Below are 16,136 nucleotides of genomic sequence, written 5' to 3'. Positions count from 1 at the left end.
GCCGTGCTGTTGTTTCCACCGAGGAACCGCCCCCCCCCCCCCCCCCCCGAATTGTCAGTGGTGGGAAGGGAGAGCCTCCCGCTTGCCTGAGATCAGAGGTTATCTGTCACTCTTCACCCGTTCACTGACGTCCTCGTGAACCTTTCTTCAGGGTCAGGAGGGACTAAGCCTGATGCAGAGGCCCCGGTCCCTTGGGGTCAGGGCTGGGCCAGAGGGAGAAACTAGGGGCTGGAGGGAGGAGGCTCTGAGAGTGAGGGCCCTGCCCGGGGCGGGCATAGTGGCTGGGGCCTTGACGGACGGGTAGGAGTTTGCCAGCAGAGGTAGCTGGTAGAATTAGGCTGAACTGTGGGTCTTAAGGGATGCTAGTTGCCGGGATGTCGGGGGCGCTTCCCACCAGGGGCAGTTGTTTCGTCTTTTAAGATTTTATTTTTAAGAGAAAGCACACGTATGTGCACACGGGTGCAGTAGAGGGGCAGAGAGAGAGAGAGAATCCCAAGCAGGCTCCGTGCTCAGCTCAGGGCCCGACGGCGGGTTTGATCCCGGGACCATAAGGTCACGACCTGAGCCCAAATCCAGATTCAGACGCTCGACCAACTGAGCCGGCCAGGCGTCCCGTCAGCAGTTTAAATAGGGGCAGCGCTGGGGTTGGTGGGGCCAGATGGGCTTCGGCCCAGGCTGGATCAGGAAGGGCCCAGAAGACCTGCCGAGTCGAATGAGGGCTTGTCCCTGAGGCGGTGGGGACCAAAGCCACGTTTAGAGTCGAGCGGCGGCGACGGGGACCCTGACTCTCTCCTCTTGCCCTGCAGGTCTCGAGGACCGACCCGGCTCGGGCTCCTGGGGCACCGGCGACCAGAACAGCCCCCCCTTTGACCCCAGCCGGGTAAGGAACCTCTGTGAGGCCTGAGACCTGGCTTTCTCCTCTCCAGCGTGGGGAGCATATGGGAAACTGAGGCTCACGGCGAGGTCACGTGCCAGCCTGGTCTCCCGCGGCTTTGGGCTCAGACACGTGGGTTCAAGTCCCAAGTCGGGCACTCACCAGCCGCCTGCTTCCCCTCATGCCCGCGTGTCTCTCCACAGGCCTATGGCGAAGGCGCGCACTTCCCTGAGCCCCACGACAGCCTGTCTCCGTCCACATTCCTGGGACCTGGGCTCGCGGGTGAGTGTGCCACACGGTCCCCTCCCCCCGTGCTCGAGTGTGGCCCCCGGGTGTGGCCGGCACACTCCAGGCACCGTGCTGCAGGGGGCTCTCCTGGAGCAGAGGACGCAGGTGGTTATGGCCTGGTGCCCACGGGAGAATGGGCTCGGGGGTCCTGGCAACTCACGGAGGTGGTCCCTCCCCGCTGGGACCCAGGGGGGTACTGTCCCCTCGGTGTCCCGACTGTGGGATTGGGATGCTCACAGAAGCCCTCCGTACCGGCCCCTGGGACCCGCGGGGCCTGGGTGGACGGGTGGCCGTGCACGTCCCCACGACAGGGTGCGCGGCGCCTGTGGAGGGAGTGGGGGGCAGTGTCCGAGGACACGCTGTGCGGCGGGAGTCTGCCCGTTTCCCAGACCGGGAGGGTGGAGGCTGGCCCAGCACGTGGCCTCGGGTGGCCTGTGCACCTGCCGGGACGCCGGTTCCCTTCTGCCTGTTCCTTCCTCCCGCTTCTTCCTGACGTGGGCAGTTTCCCACGGCCAGGCCTGGTCACCAGGGCCCAGAGCCCAGCTGTGTCCCAGGCCCAGCACGTGGCACCCAGGCCGCCCTGGGCTTCATGCTGTCGCTGTCAGCCTGGTCCAGCTCCGCAGTGAGGCCGCGGTCCTCCCACCCTGATGTGCGGGCCCAGCGCACGGCTTTAGGTCCCTTCTCTGGGCCCGCGGGGCTCGTGGCCGCGCCTCTCCAGCCTCGTCCTGCCTCCCAGGAAGCCCCTGTTTGGTGCCTGCTGTACGCAGGGCCCGGACCCCAACCCGCTCCTGTTGCAGGGGAGCTGAGAGTCTGGGAGGGAAGCCGTCCTCCTGGGCCGAGCCCAGAGCCGTGGCCTTGTTGCCCTGCTGACCCCGGGGGCACGGGAGCCAGGGCACCACCGTTCACTCCCGGGACCGGGACAGACCCCCTCTGGCCTCTTGGGTCTTGGGGAGGTGGGACTGGGGACATAGCCCGTGGGGCATCCCCCCAGCAGCACCTGCTCCGGGAGCGGGGCTGAGATTGCAGTGCTGTGTAGAGGAACTGGGGAACGTTCTCCTGTAGCTTGAGAGGAAATCCAGTAGTCGGCTGAGCGCTTGAATCCCTCACTCACGTCAAGGCAGGTTATGGTCTCCACTCAGTCGTCACCAGCGCCCAGCTTCAGCCTGAATCAGCTTTAAGGGGCTCGGGTCCTGATCAGCCTGGGCCTCTGCCTCCGCGAGGCCAGGTCAGTGGTAGGTCCGGGCCTCCGTTGACATTGGTACTGACGGGCAGGCTGCGTCCCCACAGGTCCGGGCCTTGCCTGCCCACACAGGGGCCGCCACACGCGCTTCGGGAGCTTGGGTGGAGCCCAGGGCCCTGGTGCTGAACCTCGCGGTTGCACGGGACCCCGGCCTGTCCCCTGGGAGCCCAGCACTCTGCGGAGTGGATGCCTCGGGACCGTGAATGGAGAAAACGGAGGCCGAGTGCAGATCCCTGCCGTCCCCCCTCGGGGGCAGCACATGCGGGGGCCCCCAGCGGTTCGCCAAATCCTCTGCAGGTCATCTTGGGACAGCGTCTGTCCAGACCTCTGCTCGTCCCCGAGCCTGACGGGGGGACCAGGGTTCCTCCAAAGCCCTGTTGGTGTTGCGCGCTGATCCAGTGACTGCTGTGTGCAGGCACGTGCCTGGCGGTGGGTCAGCCGTTGGGACGCGCCGTCCCCGGGGTCAGCTCCCAGTGAGTCTTTTCTCTTCCAGGCAAGGGCAGCGAGCGGAGCGCATACACTGCCTTCGGGAGAGATGCGGGTGTTGGCGGCCTGAGTCAGGTGAGGTCTGGGGCCAGGGCCCCTCTGCTGGGTCCGCTGCTCTGGAGAGTGGAGCAGGGGGCTGCCGTCACGCGTCCGCCCCACCGCCTCCACCCCCCACCCCACCCCACCCCCGCCCCGGGGCTGTGACTAAGCAGACGCGTCACGGACCTCTTCTCCTCTGCAGGAGGTTCCCTGGTTGAGCCGAGAGCCGGTCGGCTGCAGTACGGCCAGACTCCGGGAGGCCGGCAGGCTGGGTGTGGACCGGGCGAGGGGGTGCCGGGGAGGCCGCGGCCCCTGTCCCGTGGCTCCCCGACCTGGGGTAGTTAGTCTATAGGGCAACAATGGTTTCGGGGGTCACCGTGCATGGCTGGAGGGTCTGAGAGACATGTGCCACCCCCAGGTCGCGGGCGGGGACGCTGAGGCCGGCCTGCAACCCGCCCTCCACGCCCCCCCCGCCTCTCAGGCTGGCCCTGGGTCTCCCACAGCCTCCCGGGGAGCCCCCGGCGCAGGCGAAAGCCCCACCACGCTGACCTAGCTGAGAGGCAGGGCGGCAATGACCAGCCCCCGTGTCCCAGTGTGGCCCCCGGCCTGGGACTCTTCCAGCTCGGTGCGGCCGGGCCTTGTCCCGGTTGGTGCCACCTGTCCGCGTGCCGTGTCCCCTCAGGAGCGGTAGCGGGTGCAGCTGTTGAGGGCCAGCCGGCCGCTGGGCCCCGTGCGCTGTGGGCGCAGCCAGAGTGCCCGCCGTATAGACAGGAAGGGTGAGGCGTGGAGCGGCCGCTCACCTGAGCTGCGGAACCGGCTTGAACCCTGGTCGTTTCTGCCCTTGAGGAAAGGAAGTCTGTTTCAAATTAACACACGCAAAACGAAGCCGAAGCCGGGTACCTTTAAAAAAACAACGCGCAGAGTGAAGCCACCAGGTTTCTCTGACGCTTCGACGCCCGGCGTCCTAGAAGGGCCGCGGTTTGCTGGCGGCTTTTCTTTCTATCCTCTTGGGAAAGAGCCTGAGGCTTACGGTCGCTCACATCTCAGATCAGAGAAACGGGACCGGTGTCGGGAGGGGACCGTGCTGAGCAGGGCAGGAAGGGGCTCCGCTGAGGGCCGCCGGCACCCCTCGGGCGGCTCCGAGCAGCGGGGCCAGATGCCGGCCCGGCGCCCCACGATGACCTCTCCCTCTCGTTCCCCCCAGGCTGGCTTCCTGCCCAGCGAGCTGGCCCTCAGCAGCCCGGGGCCACTGTCCCCTTCGGGCACCAAGGGCGGCTCCCAGTATTACTCCTACGCCGGCCACCCTCGGCGGAGAGCCGCGGAGAGCGGACTGGGTGAGTGGGGACCCCGCCCCCCCCCCCCCCCCCACCGCTGCGCGGGTGCGTTCGGGCCCCGCGTTGGGAGCGTCTGCCCGGGCATGCCTCGTGCAGGGTCTCCTCCTGGTCCTTCGGCACTCGGCTCTGGGCCAGCAGCAGCCCCGTGACCCGCCCGGTGCGGGTTTTCCCTGCCGCCACATCGTGGCCTTGTCACGCTTGGGGACACCGGCCCGCACCGCGGCACCGTGCTTGGGGACGCTTTAAATGGCGGCAGGACCCACGAGACCCAAAGATGCAAGACTCCGGGCACTGAGTCGGCCGTGAGGAGGACCCGGTTTCCAGAAGCAGGGCGCTGCCCGGTTCCTCCTCGGCTGGGCCACGTGTGTGGTGGCTCACGCTGTCCCAGTGGTTTGTGTGCCCGAGTGGCCGCATGAGCCCTGCACGTAGAGATTTTGGGTCCCTGAGTTGGGCAGTAGGCGAGTTTGCAAGGGCGGGAGCCAGGACGGTGGCAGGGAGGGACGGAGCAGAGACCTGGGCACATGGTGGGGGCAGGAGGCGCCCTGAGGACCCCCGACCTTGCTCCTGACAGACACACAGCCCAAGAAGGTCCGGAAGGTGCCGCCAGGTCTCCCGTCTTCGGTGAGTCGCAGGGTCCCACGTGCCATGTTCCCGGGCTCAGGGTCGTCCCTCTGGGGGTCCACCGCACATCATCGGGGGGGGAGGGGATAGCCCCCAGGCTGGAGGTCGTAGCTGTGACAGCTGGTATGCAGGAATCCTGGACATTGTTTCTCGGGTCTAGCTTGGATTCCTCCTGTAAGAGCCACGTGGCACTTGTGGGCAAGGCACCTTGGGTTGAGTGTGATGGGGTCTCGGGGGCACCCTGGGGGCCCAGGTCAGAGAGTCCCCGCCCTGCCGCCTGGCGATTGGCAGGGGGCCACGCTCTGGCAACGGACTCCCTGGAAGAAACGGCAATCTGCTGGGGTGTCTGGCTCCTGCACCGGCGTCCGGGAGCCCCTGGGCCCCCCAGGCTGGGCACAGCCCCCGTAGGCCGACGCAGGTTGCACCAGACCCCGGGGTCAGGGTCGCAGGGTTGGCGCTCTGGTCTGCAGCTGGGAGGTGTGGGTCAAGCTCCTTTGAGACCTCAACCCCCGCTTTCCCCATCTGAGCCCCCGCCCCGGTTTCCTGGGACATCAGAGCTGAGAGCCCCCTGAGCCTGACTCGGCCCGGCCCACCCCACCGGCACTGACCCCACTTCCGCTCCAGGGCCAGGGCGGGCGTTCCCAGCCGACCCGGGGCTTTCCTGCCAGCCTGGCCTCCGCCTCAAGCGGTGTCCCTCCGATGTCAGCACGACCCTAGGGCTTCTTTGCCTTCTTGGCGCTCTGGAACCAAGGGCCGGGTGTTAGTCCAGGGCCCCGCCTCCGAGGCCCCCACGTCGTCTGTGATCAGGGCTGCGGCCTTGGGGGGGCTCCGGTGCAGGGGGCTGAGGAAGAAGGAAGGGCTGGGGGATCACAGCCAGGTTCTGCTCTGATGGACCGAGAGCATCTTCCGGACTGGCGGGGGGGGGGGGGGGACGTTCTCGGCAGGGGGTCCCGTCTGCAAAGACCTCAGGTGCCAGAGCCTGGAACTTGGGGGGGCGGGGGGGGGACAGGAGGTGGGGAGGGGAGGAACTAGAGGAGTAAGGGCGCCACCAGAGCCTCCAGTGCTGGGGAAGGTCAGCCGCACAGAGGGGTGGGCTGTCCTCCCCCCCACCTGACCGCGCCCGCCTGCCCACAGGTGTACCCGTCCAGCTCAGGTGACGACTACGGCAGGGACACCGCCGCCTACCCAACCGCCAAGACCCCCGGCGGCACCTACCCTACCCCCTTCTACACGGCAGGTACGTGGGGGCTCGCCTGAGGGGGCTGGGGCCGGGCCGGGCCCCCCCCCCCACCGCCTCACCGTCTGCCGCCCCCCCCGCCCCAGCAGATGGCAGCCTGCAGCCTGCGGCCGAGCTCTGGAATCCCCCGGGCCAGGCGGGCTTCGGGCCCGTGCTGGGCGGAGGCTTCGGCAGCCTGCAGCCACACGAGCGCATGGTGAGTACAGCCTGGGTGGTGGGGGGCTGGGGGGGAGGGGGCGCCCCGCCTGACCCCGCCTGACCCCGCCTGACCCGCCCCCAGGGCTACCAGCTGCATGGAGCGGAGGTGAACGGACGGCTGCCAGCGGTGCCCACCTTCTCCTTGGCCCCCGCGGCCGCCTACGGCAGCGCCCCCAGCCACACGCCCCCTGTCAGCGGGACCGACGGCCTCCTGGGTAGGGCTTCGTCCTGCCGCCTCCCTCTCCCAGTCCCGCCCTCTGTGTCCGCCGTTGGGTTAGGGTTAGGGTTACAACGGCTTCTGGAAGGGCGGGTCCCGCTTTGCTTTGCGTCAGAGTCTCCGTGGAGGCGGGTGGCGGGACGCCAGGCCAGAACCCAGACCCAGGCCGGGCTGCCCGGTGCCGGGCGAGGGCACCTGTGTCGGGCACGGAAGGACCAAGCGCACGGGGGCTCCCCGTCAGCCGGGCGTGGGGCCGGCTGGGTGCCAGGGCCGCCGCGTCCCTGACGTGGGGCTTCGCCTCTCCACCCCCAGGCTCCCGCGGGACGTCGGCCGGCAGCTCTGGGGACGCCCTCGGGAAGGCATTGGCCTCGGTGAGGCGTGGGACGGGGTGGCGGGCGAGGCGGGGCCGGCGAGCCGGGAGCCCGAGCCTGCCCCTGACCACGCGGCGGGTGGCCCCATCTCTCCTCCCTGTCGCAGATCTACTCCCCGGATCACTCGAGCAATAACTTCTCCTCCAGCCCCTCGACCCCCGTGGGCTCCCCTCAGGGCCTGGCAGGTCTGTGTGCGGTGCTGGGGAGGGGAGGGGGGGCTACATCCGGTACCCCGGCCCTGGCTGGGCCACCTGCCCCAGAGCTCGTGTTCCCGTGGGCATCCCAGAGAGGCTGTCTCTCTGGGACAGAGAGGTGATCTCTGAGCCAGTCCGCGCTGTGTGAGCCGTGAGGGGCAGATGGGATCTCGCAGGGCCAGGGCACGGGGTCCACCCGCCAGAGTGGCAGGCGGAGACCCGCAGCCGGACTCTGGGTCACGCACGTGTTGGTGTCCGTCCACCTCCTGGATGACAGTTAGGCCCCAGTTGCGCGACCCTTTGCTTGACCCTGCCGAGGGGGGGGATGGGTCCCCCTGTTCCCAGGAAGACCTACCCGGGCATCAGCTCGTTGTGAAGTTTCGGGGAGGTCGAGTGGTTTTGTTAGAAACCCCGTAGGCCCTCACCTGTGCGGCAGGGAGCCCCAGGGGCCCTTGCCTCACCTCGGCCCGTGCAGGGGCCCGGGGTCAACCACTGCCCTGCTCTGGCTTCTGAGACTCCTCCCACGTGTGCCGCCAGGCTGCCTTCCTCGTGGGAGGCGGGGTGTGGGTCTCGGAGACGGTGGGTTCCTGGGAGCCCCGCCTGGCCTCCCCACCGGAGCGAAATTCCCAACTTGGCCCTTAGACTGGCCTTGCGGGCATCAGGGTCCCCGGGTGGCCGGCCCGGGCGTGACCGTCCCCTTGGCCCCCTCCCCACCCGCTGTCTCCCTCCGGCTCCCATCCGGCTGGTTACGCACCGAGCCACGGGTGCCCCCGTTGATGCACCACCCATCCCTTCCAGGGACGTCTCAGTGGACCCGAACAGGAGCCCCCGGTGCCTTATCGCCCAGCTACGATGGGGGTCGTCACAGCCTGGTGAGCCTCCTGCCCCAGCCTTCCTGGGGGGGGGGGAGGGGGGGGGCATGGTCCTCGTAGGTGTGACATCGGTAGGGATACCTGTTCCTGGGATAGAGGGGTCGCCCGTGAGGGCGGCTCAGCGTGTCTGCTGTGACCGACTTCTGTGACTTCGAAACCATGTCCCGGGAGGGCCGTTCGGTCTCCCGTGACCAGCGGAATTTATAGGACAGACGCCCCGGTGATGGTGGATTCGTGGGGCGGGAGGAAGAAAGCTGGTGGACCGTGCTTGTGGCCTCCCGGCCGGTGGAGTAGAACCGTGCAGGGTCCCCACGTCTGGGCCCTTCACCAGCTCCCCAACACCCCCTTCCAGAACAAGGTAGAGGACCGCCTGGACGAGGCCATCCACGTGCTGCGCAGTCACGCGGTGGGCACGGCAGCTGATGGTCACGGGCTGCTGCCTGGCCATGGGGCCCTGGCCTCCGGCTTCCCCGGCCCCATCTTGCCCCTGGGTGGGCGACACGCCAGCCTGGTGAGTGCTGTCCGAGGGCGGGCTGAGGGGGACGGGGGTGGGGGGGCAAGGTGGGCCGGCCGACCGACCAGCCGTCTCCCCTGCCTGTAGGTGGGAGGCGGCCACTCGGAAGACACGCCCACAGGCGGCGGCAACCTCACGCACAGCCACGTAGCCCTCCCCAGCCAGCCCGGCCCCCTCCCCGACCTCTCTCGGCCACCAGACTCCTACAGTGGTAAGCCTCCGCGTCCCGGCTGGGACGGTGGAAGGGGTGGCCGGGGCCTTGGGGTCAGCTGTGCCCTGACGTCCTGTGCGAGGCCCGGTCAGCGGGCAGTGTGCCCCTGAATGGGGTTCGTCTTCTGGAAAACGGTGGCAGAGTTGCTGAGAGCCGCCAGGCTAGGGCTAGGCCAGGGGTCTGCTCTCTGCCAGGCCCCGGGGTGGGGCCCCCACCATACACAGCATCCCCCACACCTTGCACTGGGAGGCCCTTCAGGAGGCCAGCAAGGTCAGCCTGTCTGTTCCTTCCTTCAGGGAGGTGGAGCCTGATGTCCTCACGTTCGCTCATTGGGGGTTCCCGGCACGGGCACATACACATTCAGCGTCCGCTGTGCGTCTGGGGCTCTTCTCGGCGCTGGGGGGTGAACTGAGAATTAAACAAAAAAGCCTGTCCCTGCAGGGGTGACACTGGAGTGGGGAAGGTCAACAGTGGACTCGATGCAAAAGGAAAGGGGCAAAAGTGAGGAGGAAGGGGTGTGAGATTGTGACGTTTGAGCCGAGATAGGCGGGAGCAAAAGTTGACAGGTACTTGAGTGAGGCGTGTGCAAAGGCCCTGGGGTGTGTTGGTGTGTTGAAGAAATAGTGAGGAGGAGCCCTGTGCTGAGTGAGGGGGAGAAAGGGGAGGGCGGGCAAGGAGAGAGTGAGGTCAGGGAGGGGACCAGGCAAGTCTCACAGGGTCTTGGGGGAGGACTGGGCTTTAACCCCGTGGCACCAGGAGAGCCCTAGATGGCTGTGGGAAGGGCAGGGACCTGCCAGACGCGGTGCTCACGGGTGCCCTCTGGTGGCAGCAAGGAGAACAGACCCGTGTGGCACCTGAAATCCAGGCTGGAGGGGACTGTGCTGGGCCTGGGGCGGGGGGGGGGGGGGGGGGGGGGGGGGGGGGGGGGGGGGGGGGGGGCGGTGCGCGGTGGCGAGTTCCAGGTATTCAGAAGGCACAGAGGCCACAGGATTTCAGATGCGGGGTTGGTGGTGGGATTCGGGTCTGGAGTTCAGAGTGGGGTCCAGGCCTCCTCGGCGTTTGGTGGAGTTCAGGGCTGGGGGTGGGGGGTGGGGCGACTGTTCCACAGGTTCCTGAGATGAGGACCACAAGCAGGACAACGTGGGGTCAGGGTCGTGGCCGGCGGCCGTGGGGTGTGAACTTTGCAGGGAAAGGACCGAGGAGGTGACTGCCTTGAACGCGGCTGGAGGGAGGCCCGTGGCCAGTAGGCATCGTTCCCGCTGTGGCCGGAGGCCTCCCTGGGGGGGGAGGGAGGGCGACGCCCCCCCCCCCCCCCCCCACGTGCCATGCTGATGCTGGCTCCACTGTGGTGGGGGAAACCGAGGTCCAGACAGGGGCCGGCCTGCTGGGCAGTGCACACATCACGTGCCCACCTTGTGGAAAAGGCCACATCACACGGTAACAGGATGTGGGTAACGATAGTGCCACCTGCTGTCTGGAGCCCCCGGGAGCTGGCCACGCAGCCCACGTCAGGGCAGCTTCTCTCTGTCTCTCTCTCTTTTTTTGGTTTATCCCTTTTTGAGAGAGCATGAGTGGGGGAGGGGCAGAGAGAGGCAGACACCGAATCCCAAGCAGCTCCAGGCTCCGAGCTGTCGGCACAGAGCCCGACGTGGGGCTCAAACTCACAAACCGTGAGATCGTGACCTGAGCCGAAGTCGACGCCTAACCGACTGAGCCCCCCCCAGGCGCCCCCTCTGCATGTCTTGGTTTTTATCACTCTATGCCGAGGGTCTCAGGGGACACTGGATGGTATCTGGGACGTGTGTGGTCATCACAACTGGGGAGCTCCTAGCACTGAGTTGGGGGGGGCAGGGATGCTGCTTGACCCCTCACAGTGCCCAGGATGCCCCAATGTCCGTGGTGTGTTGGGGGGATTCCATGAGCTGAATCTTGTATCCCCGAGTCCTCCCCTCCCCCCCCACCTGGCCCTGCCCTCCCAGTTCACCTGTTGCAGAGCTCCAAGTTCAACATTGCTGTGTGCCTTTAAATCCTGTGTGTGGTTTTTTTTTTTTTTTTTAATTTGTTGATTTTTCGGGGGAGGGTCAGAGAGAGGGAGAGGATCCCAAGCAGGCTCCAGGCTCCAAGCTGTCAGCACAGAGCCTGACACGGGGCTCAGTCGCATGAACCAAGAGATCATAACCCGAGCTGAAGACGGACGCTTAGCCGACTGAGACACCCAGGCACCCCAAAGCCTAGATTTCATCGTGCGGTGTTGGGCTTTGTGAAATTGGCACCCTGCTGGCATGATGCACTGGCTGGGAGGGCCACCTTGCTGCCGGTGTAGACCGTTACATTGTTTCACACTCTGCTGTCATGCGATGCTTTCTGCCGCATTCCGAAGCTTGTGCCCAAGAGTTTCTTGAGTGTGATTCCAGGTTGTGGGGATCGGGGGTTGCATGTACCCTCCCGATAATTCCAGATTATTTTCCAAACTGGCCCTGCCAACTTCCCTCCCACGGGCAGTCCTTCCAAATTGTTAGGTCCTGCCGAGTCCGCCGATTTAATGGCTTACCGGATCCTGATTTGCATTTTCTCAGTTTCGTGGTGTGGTGCCATGGCCGCTTCCTTGTATATGAATTGCCCACTGGGAACCCTCCCTGTTTTCCTGTTGAGCCGCTGGTCCTTTTATTGGTTTGTAGGAGCTGTTTACATATTATGGAGCCCAAGCCTTCACCGATTTATACGTGACAAGTATTGCTTGTGGCATATTTTCTTGTTTTTTTGGTATGGTATCCCGGTAATCAGAAATTCTCAATGGACATAGTTGAGTTTAGCAATTTCTTTTTTCGTTTGAGAGTAGCTCTTTTAGTATTTCAGGGACTAGTTCCCCCACCTCTAAGTCATAGCAGGGTCTCCACGCATTTTCTTCTAAAGGTTGTCGAGCATCCCCTCTCCCACCAGACCTTGGTCTGTCTGGAACTGATGACTGTGGCGTGAGGGAGGGACCTGATTCTGGGTGTGTTTTTTGTTTTTTTGTTATTGCTGTTTCATTGGGTTTTGTTGGGGGGAGTTTTGGGTTTTTGGTTTTTGTTGTTGTTGTTGTTGTTGTTGTTGTTGCGAACAAAGGCCTGCCTCTCCCAGGAGAGCTCACTACAGCTCACACGGGGGGGGGGGGGGGGGGGGCAGAAGGGATCGGTCAAGTGGCCCTGGAGGCGCCCCGGACCCTAACCCCAGGCCCGTCTTAGGACTCGGGCGCGCCAGTGCCGTCTCGGGTACCGGTGAGATCAAACGGGAGGAGAAGGAGGACGAGGAGGACGCCTCAGTGGCTGACAACTCGGAAGAGGAGAAGAAGGAGTTGAAGCCCCCCCGGACTCGGACCAGGTGCCAGCCCTCCCTCAGCCCCCGCCCCGCCCCGCAGGACGCACGCACGCACGCACGCGCACACGCACACGGCGCCCACACCGCGAGGCCGTCGGCGGGCCCCCGCCTGCCCCCCCGCCTCACTGTCTCCCTCTGGCCCCCGGGCCCCCCCCTCCCCCCCGTAGCCCGGACGAGGACGAGGACGACCTTCTCCCCCCAGAGCAGAAGGCTGAGCGGGAGAAGGAGCGCCGGGTGGCCAATAACGCTCGGGAGCGGCTGCGGGTCCGAGACATCAATGAGGCTTTTAAGGAGCTGGGGCGCATGTGCCAGCTGCACCTCAACAGTGAGAAGCCCCAGACCAAACTGCTCATCCTGCACCAGGCCGTGTCGGTCATCCTGAACCTGGAGCAGCAGGTGCGAGGTCAGTGGGGGCGCCGCTCCCCTCCCCCGCCGCTGCTGTCCTCGCTCTCCCCCCACTTCCTGGAGCCAGCCTCCCCTGCTGTGACTGTCCCTCTCCTGCAGCCACCGTCCTGCCCTGCTGTGACCTCCCCCTGCAGCCACCGTCCTGCCTTGCTGTGACCTCCCCCCCCCCCCAGTCGCTGTCCCCCCTATTGACCAGGGCCGCCTAGCCTGGCTCCGGGGTCCCCTGTGGCACAGGAGGACCGTCCTCGGACCCCTAGCCCTGCAGGCCCGGACACTGCAGCTTTGACTTGCGTCCCTGGAGCCCAGGGATCCCCGCCCACCCCAGCCCTTCCCCCTCTTGGGAAGCCTGTAGCTCTCTGGCTGAGGCCCCTGTGCCCCAGGGCAAAGGTCACTGTCGCTCCCAGAAGACACATTCTGGGGCCTTGTCAGCCCGTCAGACCCCATCTACAGGTGGGGGTCCCCGCACCCCGTTTCCCAGGGCTTTGTGTGTGGATCCAGAAAGACCCCCGTGGGACTTGGCTCCCCATCTCAGCTGCTTCCTTAACGCCTCCTGTTCCCGCGCGCCCGTTAACCCTTTCTTTCCTGCAGTGCTGTCGCTTGGACCGGAGCTGGGGCCCTAGCCCACCCGGCCTGCTGTGCCCTCAGCTCTGAGGTTTCCGTGTTTCCATGGTGGTGTGGGCACCCCCCCGCCGTGTTCCCCGCGCCAGCTCTCTGCTCTCTGCCTCTCGCCCCTCCCCCCCCCAATCTCCGCCCACCCGACCCTTTGCTTCCACGGCAGCCCCTCCTTACCTCGCACTTGCTGCCCAAGCCCCGGATGGCAGGGCGGCGACCTTGGGGGTCTTTCCTCCCCCGAAGCCCCCAGTCGGGACTTGAGGGAAGAAAGGAGACCAAGGGGTGTGCCAGCCTCAGGCCTGTCAGTTTGGTCTGCGCGCTTGTCCTGGGCTCCGGGGGCCGCCGCCGCCGCCGCCACCCGGCAGGATCCGCTCAGGCCCAGGGCAGGTGGGCGGGGGCAGGGCAGCAGCGCCCCAGCACAGGAGCAGGACAGGGCAGCAGGGAGCTGCCCAGATGCAGGTGCCCGGGCTGCTCCTCCGCGTCTTGGGCGCACACCACAGCCGGGCCTTCGCCGTGTCTGTTTCATGTTCCGCGGGACCAAGCGTGGCAGTGTCCCAAGTGCGATGTGCCCCCACCCCACTGACAAGGGCACGGAGTGACGTCCCTTGGGCAGAACCGCATGGCTACATAGTTTGTAGGGCTTGAGCCAGGGTTTGGACCCAGCAGGCAGGTGTCTGTCTGATCTCCAGAGTCACGTGTGAGTGTGTCCCGGTCCACAGCAGGTGCTCGGGAACTCGGAGCCACTGCTTGGCCAGGTGGGGCTGTTCGCGGTAGTGGGGAGAGCAGAAGGCCCAGGGAGCCCACCCTCCCAGCCCAGAGTCGGGGCCTGCGGACAGGGCGCCTGTGGCCACGCCACATCCAGCTCTCGGGGTGGCCAGAGTCCAGTGTGGGCAGGAGGTGGGGATCAGGCCTTTGCCTGCTGAGCCAGAGTCTCCTCTGCCTCTCCCACCCACGCTGGTCCGGTCAGCTCAGGCCTAGCACTCCTAGCCTGCTCTGGCCAGGGAAGATCATTCCGGGATCCTCCTGGCCCGGGTCTCCTCCCCTGCCTTCCCGGCCAGTCCTTGGGCATGTGGAATGGGCAGAGGGCAAGGGATGCCCTCCTGCACCCCACAGATCCCCAGATGGGAACCCCAGGCCCTACCTCCCCTCTCTGGGAACAGTCACACGTCGGTCTCCTTTGCAAGGAACCACACACACACACACACACAGCCTTGCCTACAGCCGGCCCTAAGGGTGGGCACAGAGACAGGCACACGCCCAGGGTCTCCGCTCCAGGAGTGTGCGCCCTGTGCACACAAATGAGCACGTTCTCGTGGGCGTGAGCACGCACGTGCTCACATACACACACACACAAGCACGCACGCGCGCACACATCAGCACGTGCCTGCCTGCACGCCCCACCCGTAACTAACAGAGGCCCCGGTGCTGTGACCCAGCAGTACGGAGGAGGTGCTGTCCCTGGAGGAGAAAGACCTGAGGGACCGGGAGAGGCGCATGGCCAATAACGCGCGGGAGCGGCGTGCGCGTGCGCGACATTAACGAGGCCTTCCGGGAGCTGGGGCGCATGTGCCAGATGCACCTCAAGTCGGACAAGGCGCAGACCAAGCTGCTCATCCTGCAGCAGGCCGTGCAGGTCATTCTGGGCCTGGAGCAGCAGGTGCGAGGTAGGCTCCCGGCCGGGCGGCCCCGCCCCCGCCACGCCCCGCCCCCCGCCCCGGCTCCAGTCGCTCCGCTCCCCCGCCCCCTCCTCCAGCGCCCGCTCGCTCGCTCGCTCGCTCTCTCTCGGGAGGGGACGCTCTCCCACGTTGTTCTCCCTCCCCCAGAGCGTAACCTGAACCCCAAAGCGGCCTGCTTGAAGCGCAGAGAAGAGGAGAAGGTGTCGGGCGTGGTCGGAGACCCCCAGATGGTGCTTTCGGCGGCCCACCCGGGCCTGAGTGAGCCCCACAACCCCGGCGGGCACATGTGAGAGGGGCGCCGCGCGGGACAGAGTGCGGGACAGACGGGACGAGTGACCGGCCCACGCCCCGTGCGCGTGCGCGCCTGTGGTTGGCATTGAGCCGGCACCGCCCCGGGGGGAGGGGCAGGGGTGGGGGCGCCCCTCCCCGGCCTTGAGCCCCCCACCCCCGGGTCTCACGGCCTTGACACCTGGGGACTTACCTGATGGATCCTGAAACTGCAGCCCAGGCCCGGCCCAAAGGGGCAGTTTTGTTTTGTTTTTTATTTGTAAACAAAACCAGAAAGTGAGCAAGATACACACTTTGTCAGAAGAGACAAAAAATGCCTTAAGTCTAAAACGCGGGGGAGTCCGAACCTGCCGCTCGCCGGACGCGGAAGCTGCACAGACCGGCCGGTTCTGGACGAGCCGGCGAACGTGCCTACGCCTGACTCTTTTCTTAAGGAAAACAAAGGACGTTAGTTAGGAGATTTTTTTTTTTTTAATGTATTAGGAAATTAGCAACAAGGATGCCTTTGATCTTTTTTTTTTAAGCTTTTTTGCATATGTTTTGTAAGCAACAAATTTTTTGTATAAAAGTCTCATGTCTCTTGCTATTTCTGCTGCTGATTCTAGAGCTGAGCGTTGCATTTCACGATCAACAGATTATTAAAAGTGTATTGAAAAGACCACTGTAAACCTGAGGTTCCCCCCCCCCCCCCCCAAACCCTGGGAGCTGTCCGGCACAAAGTGTCTCCCAGCTGCTGCTCTCCCAGCTGGTGTTTAAGAGTCTAGGTGGTTCCCTTGGTTTGAAGAGACTGTGAAGTGGTGGGCGGGCCTCTCCCCTCCCTCTGGAAGCGGGTGGTGTCTGCAGGGAGGCAGTGATCCTCCCATGAGGACTGCCTAGGAGCCCCTGAAAGCAGCTTGGTCCCCAGGCGCTTCCCCACGGCCTGCGGGGCCCCGTGTCCCTCCCCGGGACCCCACAAGCTGCCCTCCCAGTCTGCAGGCCTCCCCGACTTGGATGTTATTGGGACCTGTGTTCTGGGCACAGGGACCATACCGCTGAGCCCGGTGCTACAAGGGCCTCCCGAGACCCTGTCCTCGGTTCCTTTGACCTGGGGACCTGGCCTGCA

At 65.7% G+C, this 16,136-nt stretch overlaps 1 protein-coding gene across 13 annotated transcripts in view; it reads left to right on the top strand.

The window, feature by feature from the left end:
* TCF3 (transcription factor 3) overlaps positions 1 to 15,692 on the top strand; it is a 31,475-nt gene extending 15,783 nt beyond the window's left edge. The window contains exons 4-20 of one of the 13 annotated variants that reach the window (XR_006298656.1): positions 807 to 880; positions 1,078 to 1,156; positions 2,896 to 2,963; positions 4,132 to 4,261; positions 4,833 to 4,882; positions 6,017 to 6,119; positions 6,209 to 6,315; positions 6,400 to 6,532; positions 6,847 to 6,905; positions 7,012 to 7,090; positions 7,898 to 7,971; positions 8,324 to 8,482; positions 8,573 to 8,696; positions 11,921 to 12,056; positions 12,221 to 12,449; positions 14,507 to 14,727; positions 14,894 to 15,009. Coding sequence is in view for 8 of the 13 variants with exons in the window: in XM_043590156.1 (XP_043446091.1) it covers positions 807 to 880; positions 1,078 to 1,156; positions 2,896 to 2,963; positions 4,132 to 4,261; positions 4,833 to 4,882; positions 6,017 to 6,119; positions 6,209 to 6,315; positions 6,400 to 6,532; positions 6,847 to 6,905; positions 7,012 to 7,090; positions 7,898 to 7,971; positions 8,324 to 8,482; positions 8,573 to 8,696; positions 11,921 to 12,056; positions 12,221 to 12,456; positions 14,894 to 15,036 (1,754 nt within the window). In the remaining 5 variants the exon portion in view is untranslated. Of the gene's footprint in view, positions 1 to 806; positions 881 to 1,077; positions 1,157 to 2,895; positions 2,964 to 4,131; positions 4,262 to 4,832; positions 4,883 to 6,016; positions 6,120 to 6,208; positions 6,316 to 6,399; positions 6,533 to 6,846; positions 6,906 to 7,011; positions 7,091 to 7,897; positions 7,972 to 8,323; positions 8,483 to 8,572; positions 8,697 to 11,920; positions 12,057 to 12,220; positions 12,457 to 14,506; positions 14,728 to 14,893; positions 15,083 to 15,127 lie in introns of those variants that run through there. The other 12 variants (XR_006298658.1, XR_006298657.1, XM_043590156.1 and 9 more) reach the window with 12 other exon arrangements.
* Positions 15,693 to 16,136: the final 444 nt, after the last annotated feature.

Source organism: Prionailurus bengalensis, chromosome A2 (genome assembly GCF_016509475.1).
Source record: "Prionailurus bengalensis isolate Pbe53 chromosome A2, Fcat_Pben_1.1_paternal_pri, whole genome shotgun sequence".
Lineage (NCBI taxonomy): Eukaryota > Metazoa > Chordata > Mammalia > Carnivora > Felidae > Prionailurus > Prionailurus bengalensis.
Note: the sequence above shows the minus strand (reverse complement) of the source record. Positions and strands in the feature narration are given on the sequence as shown.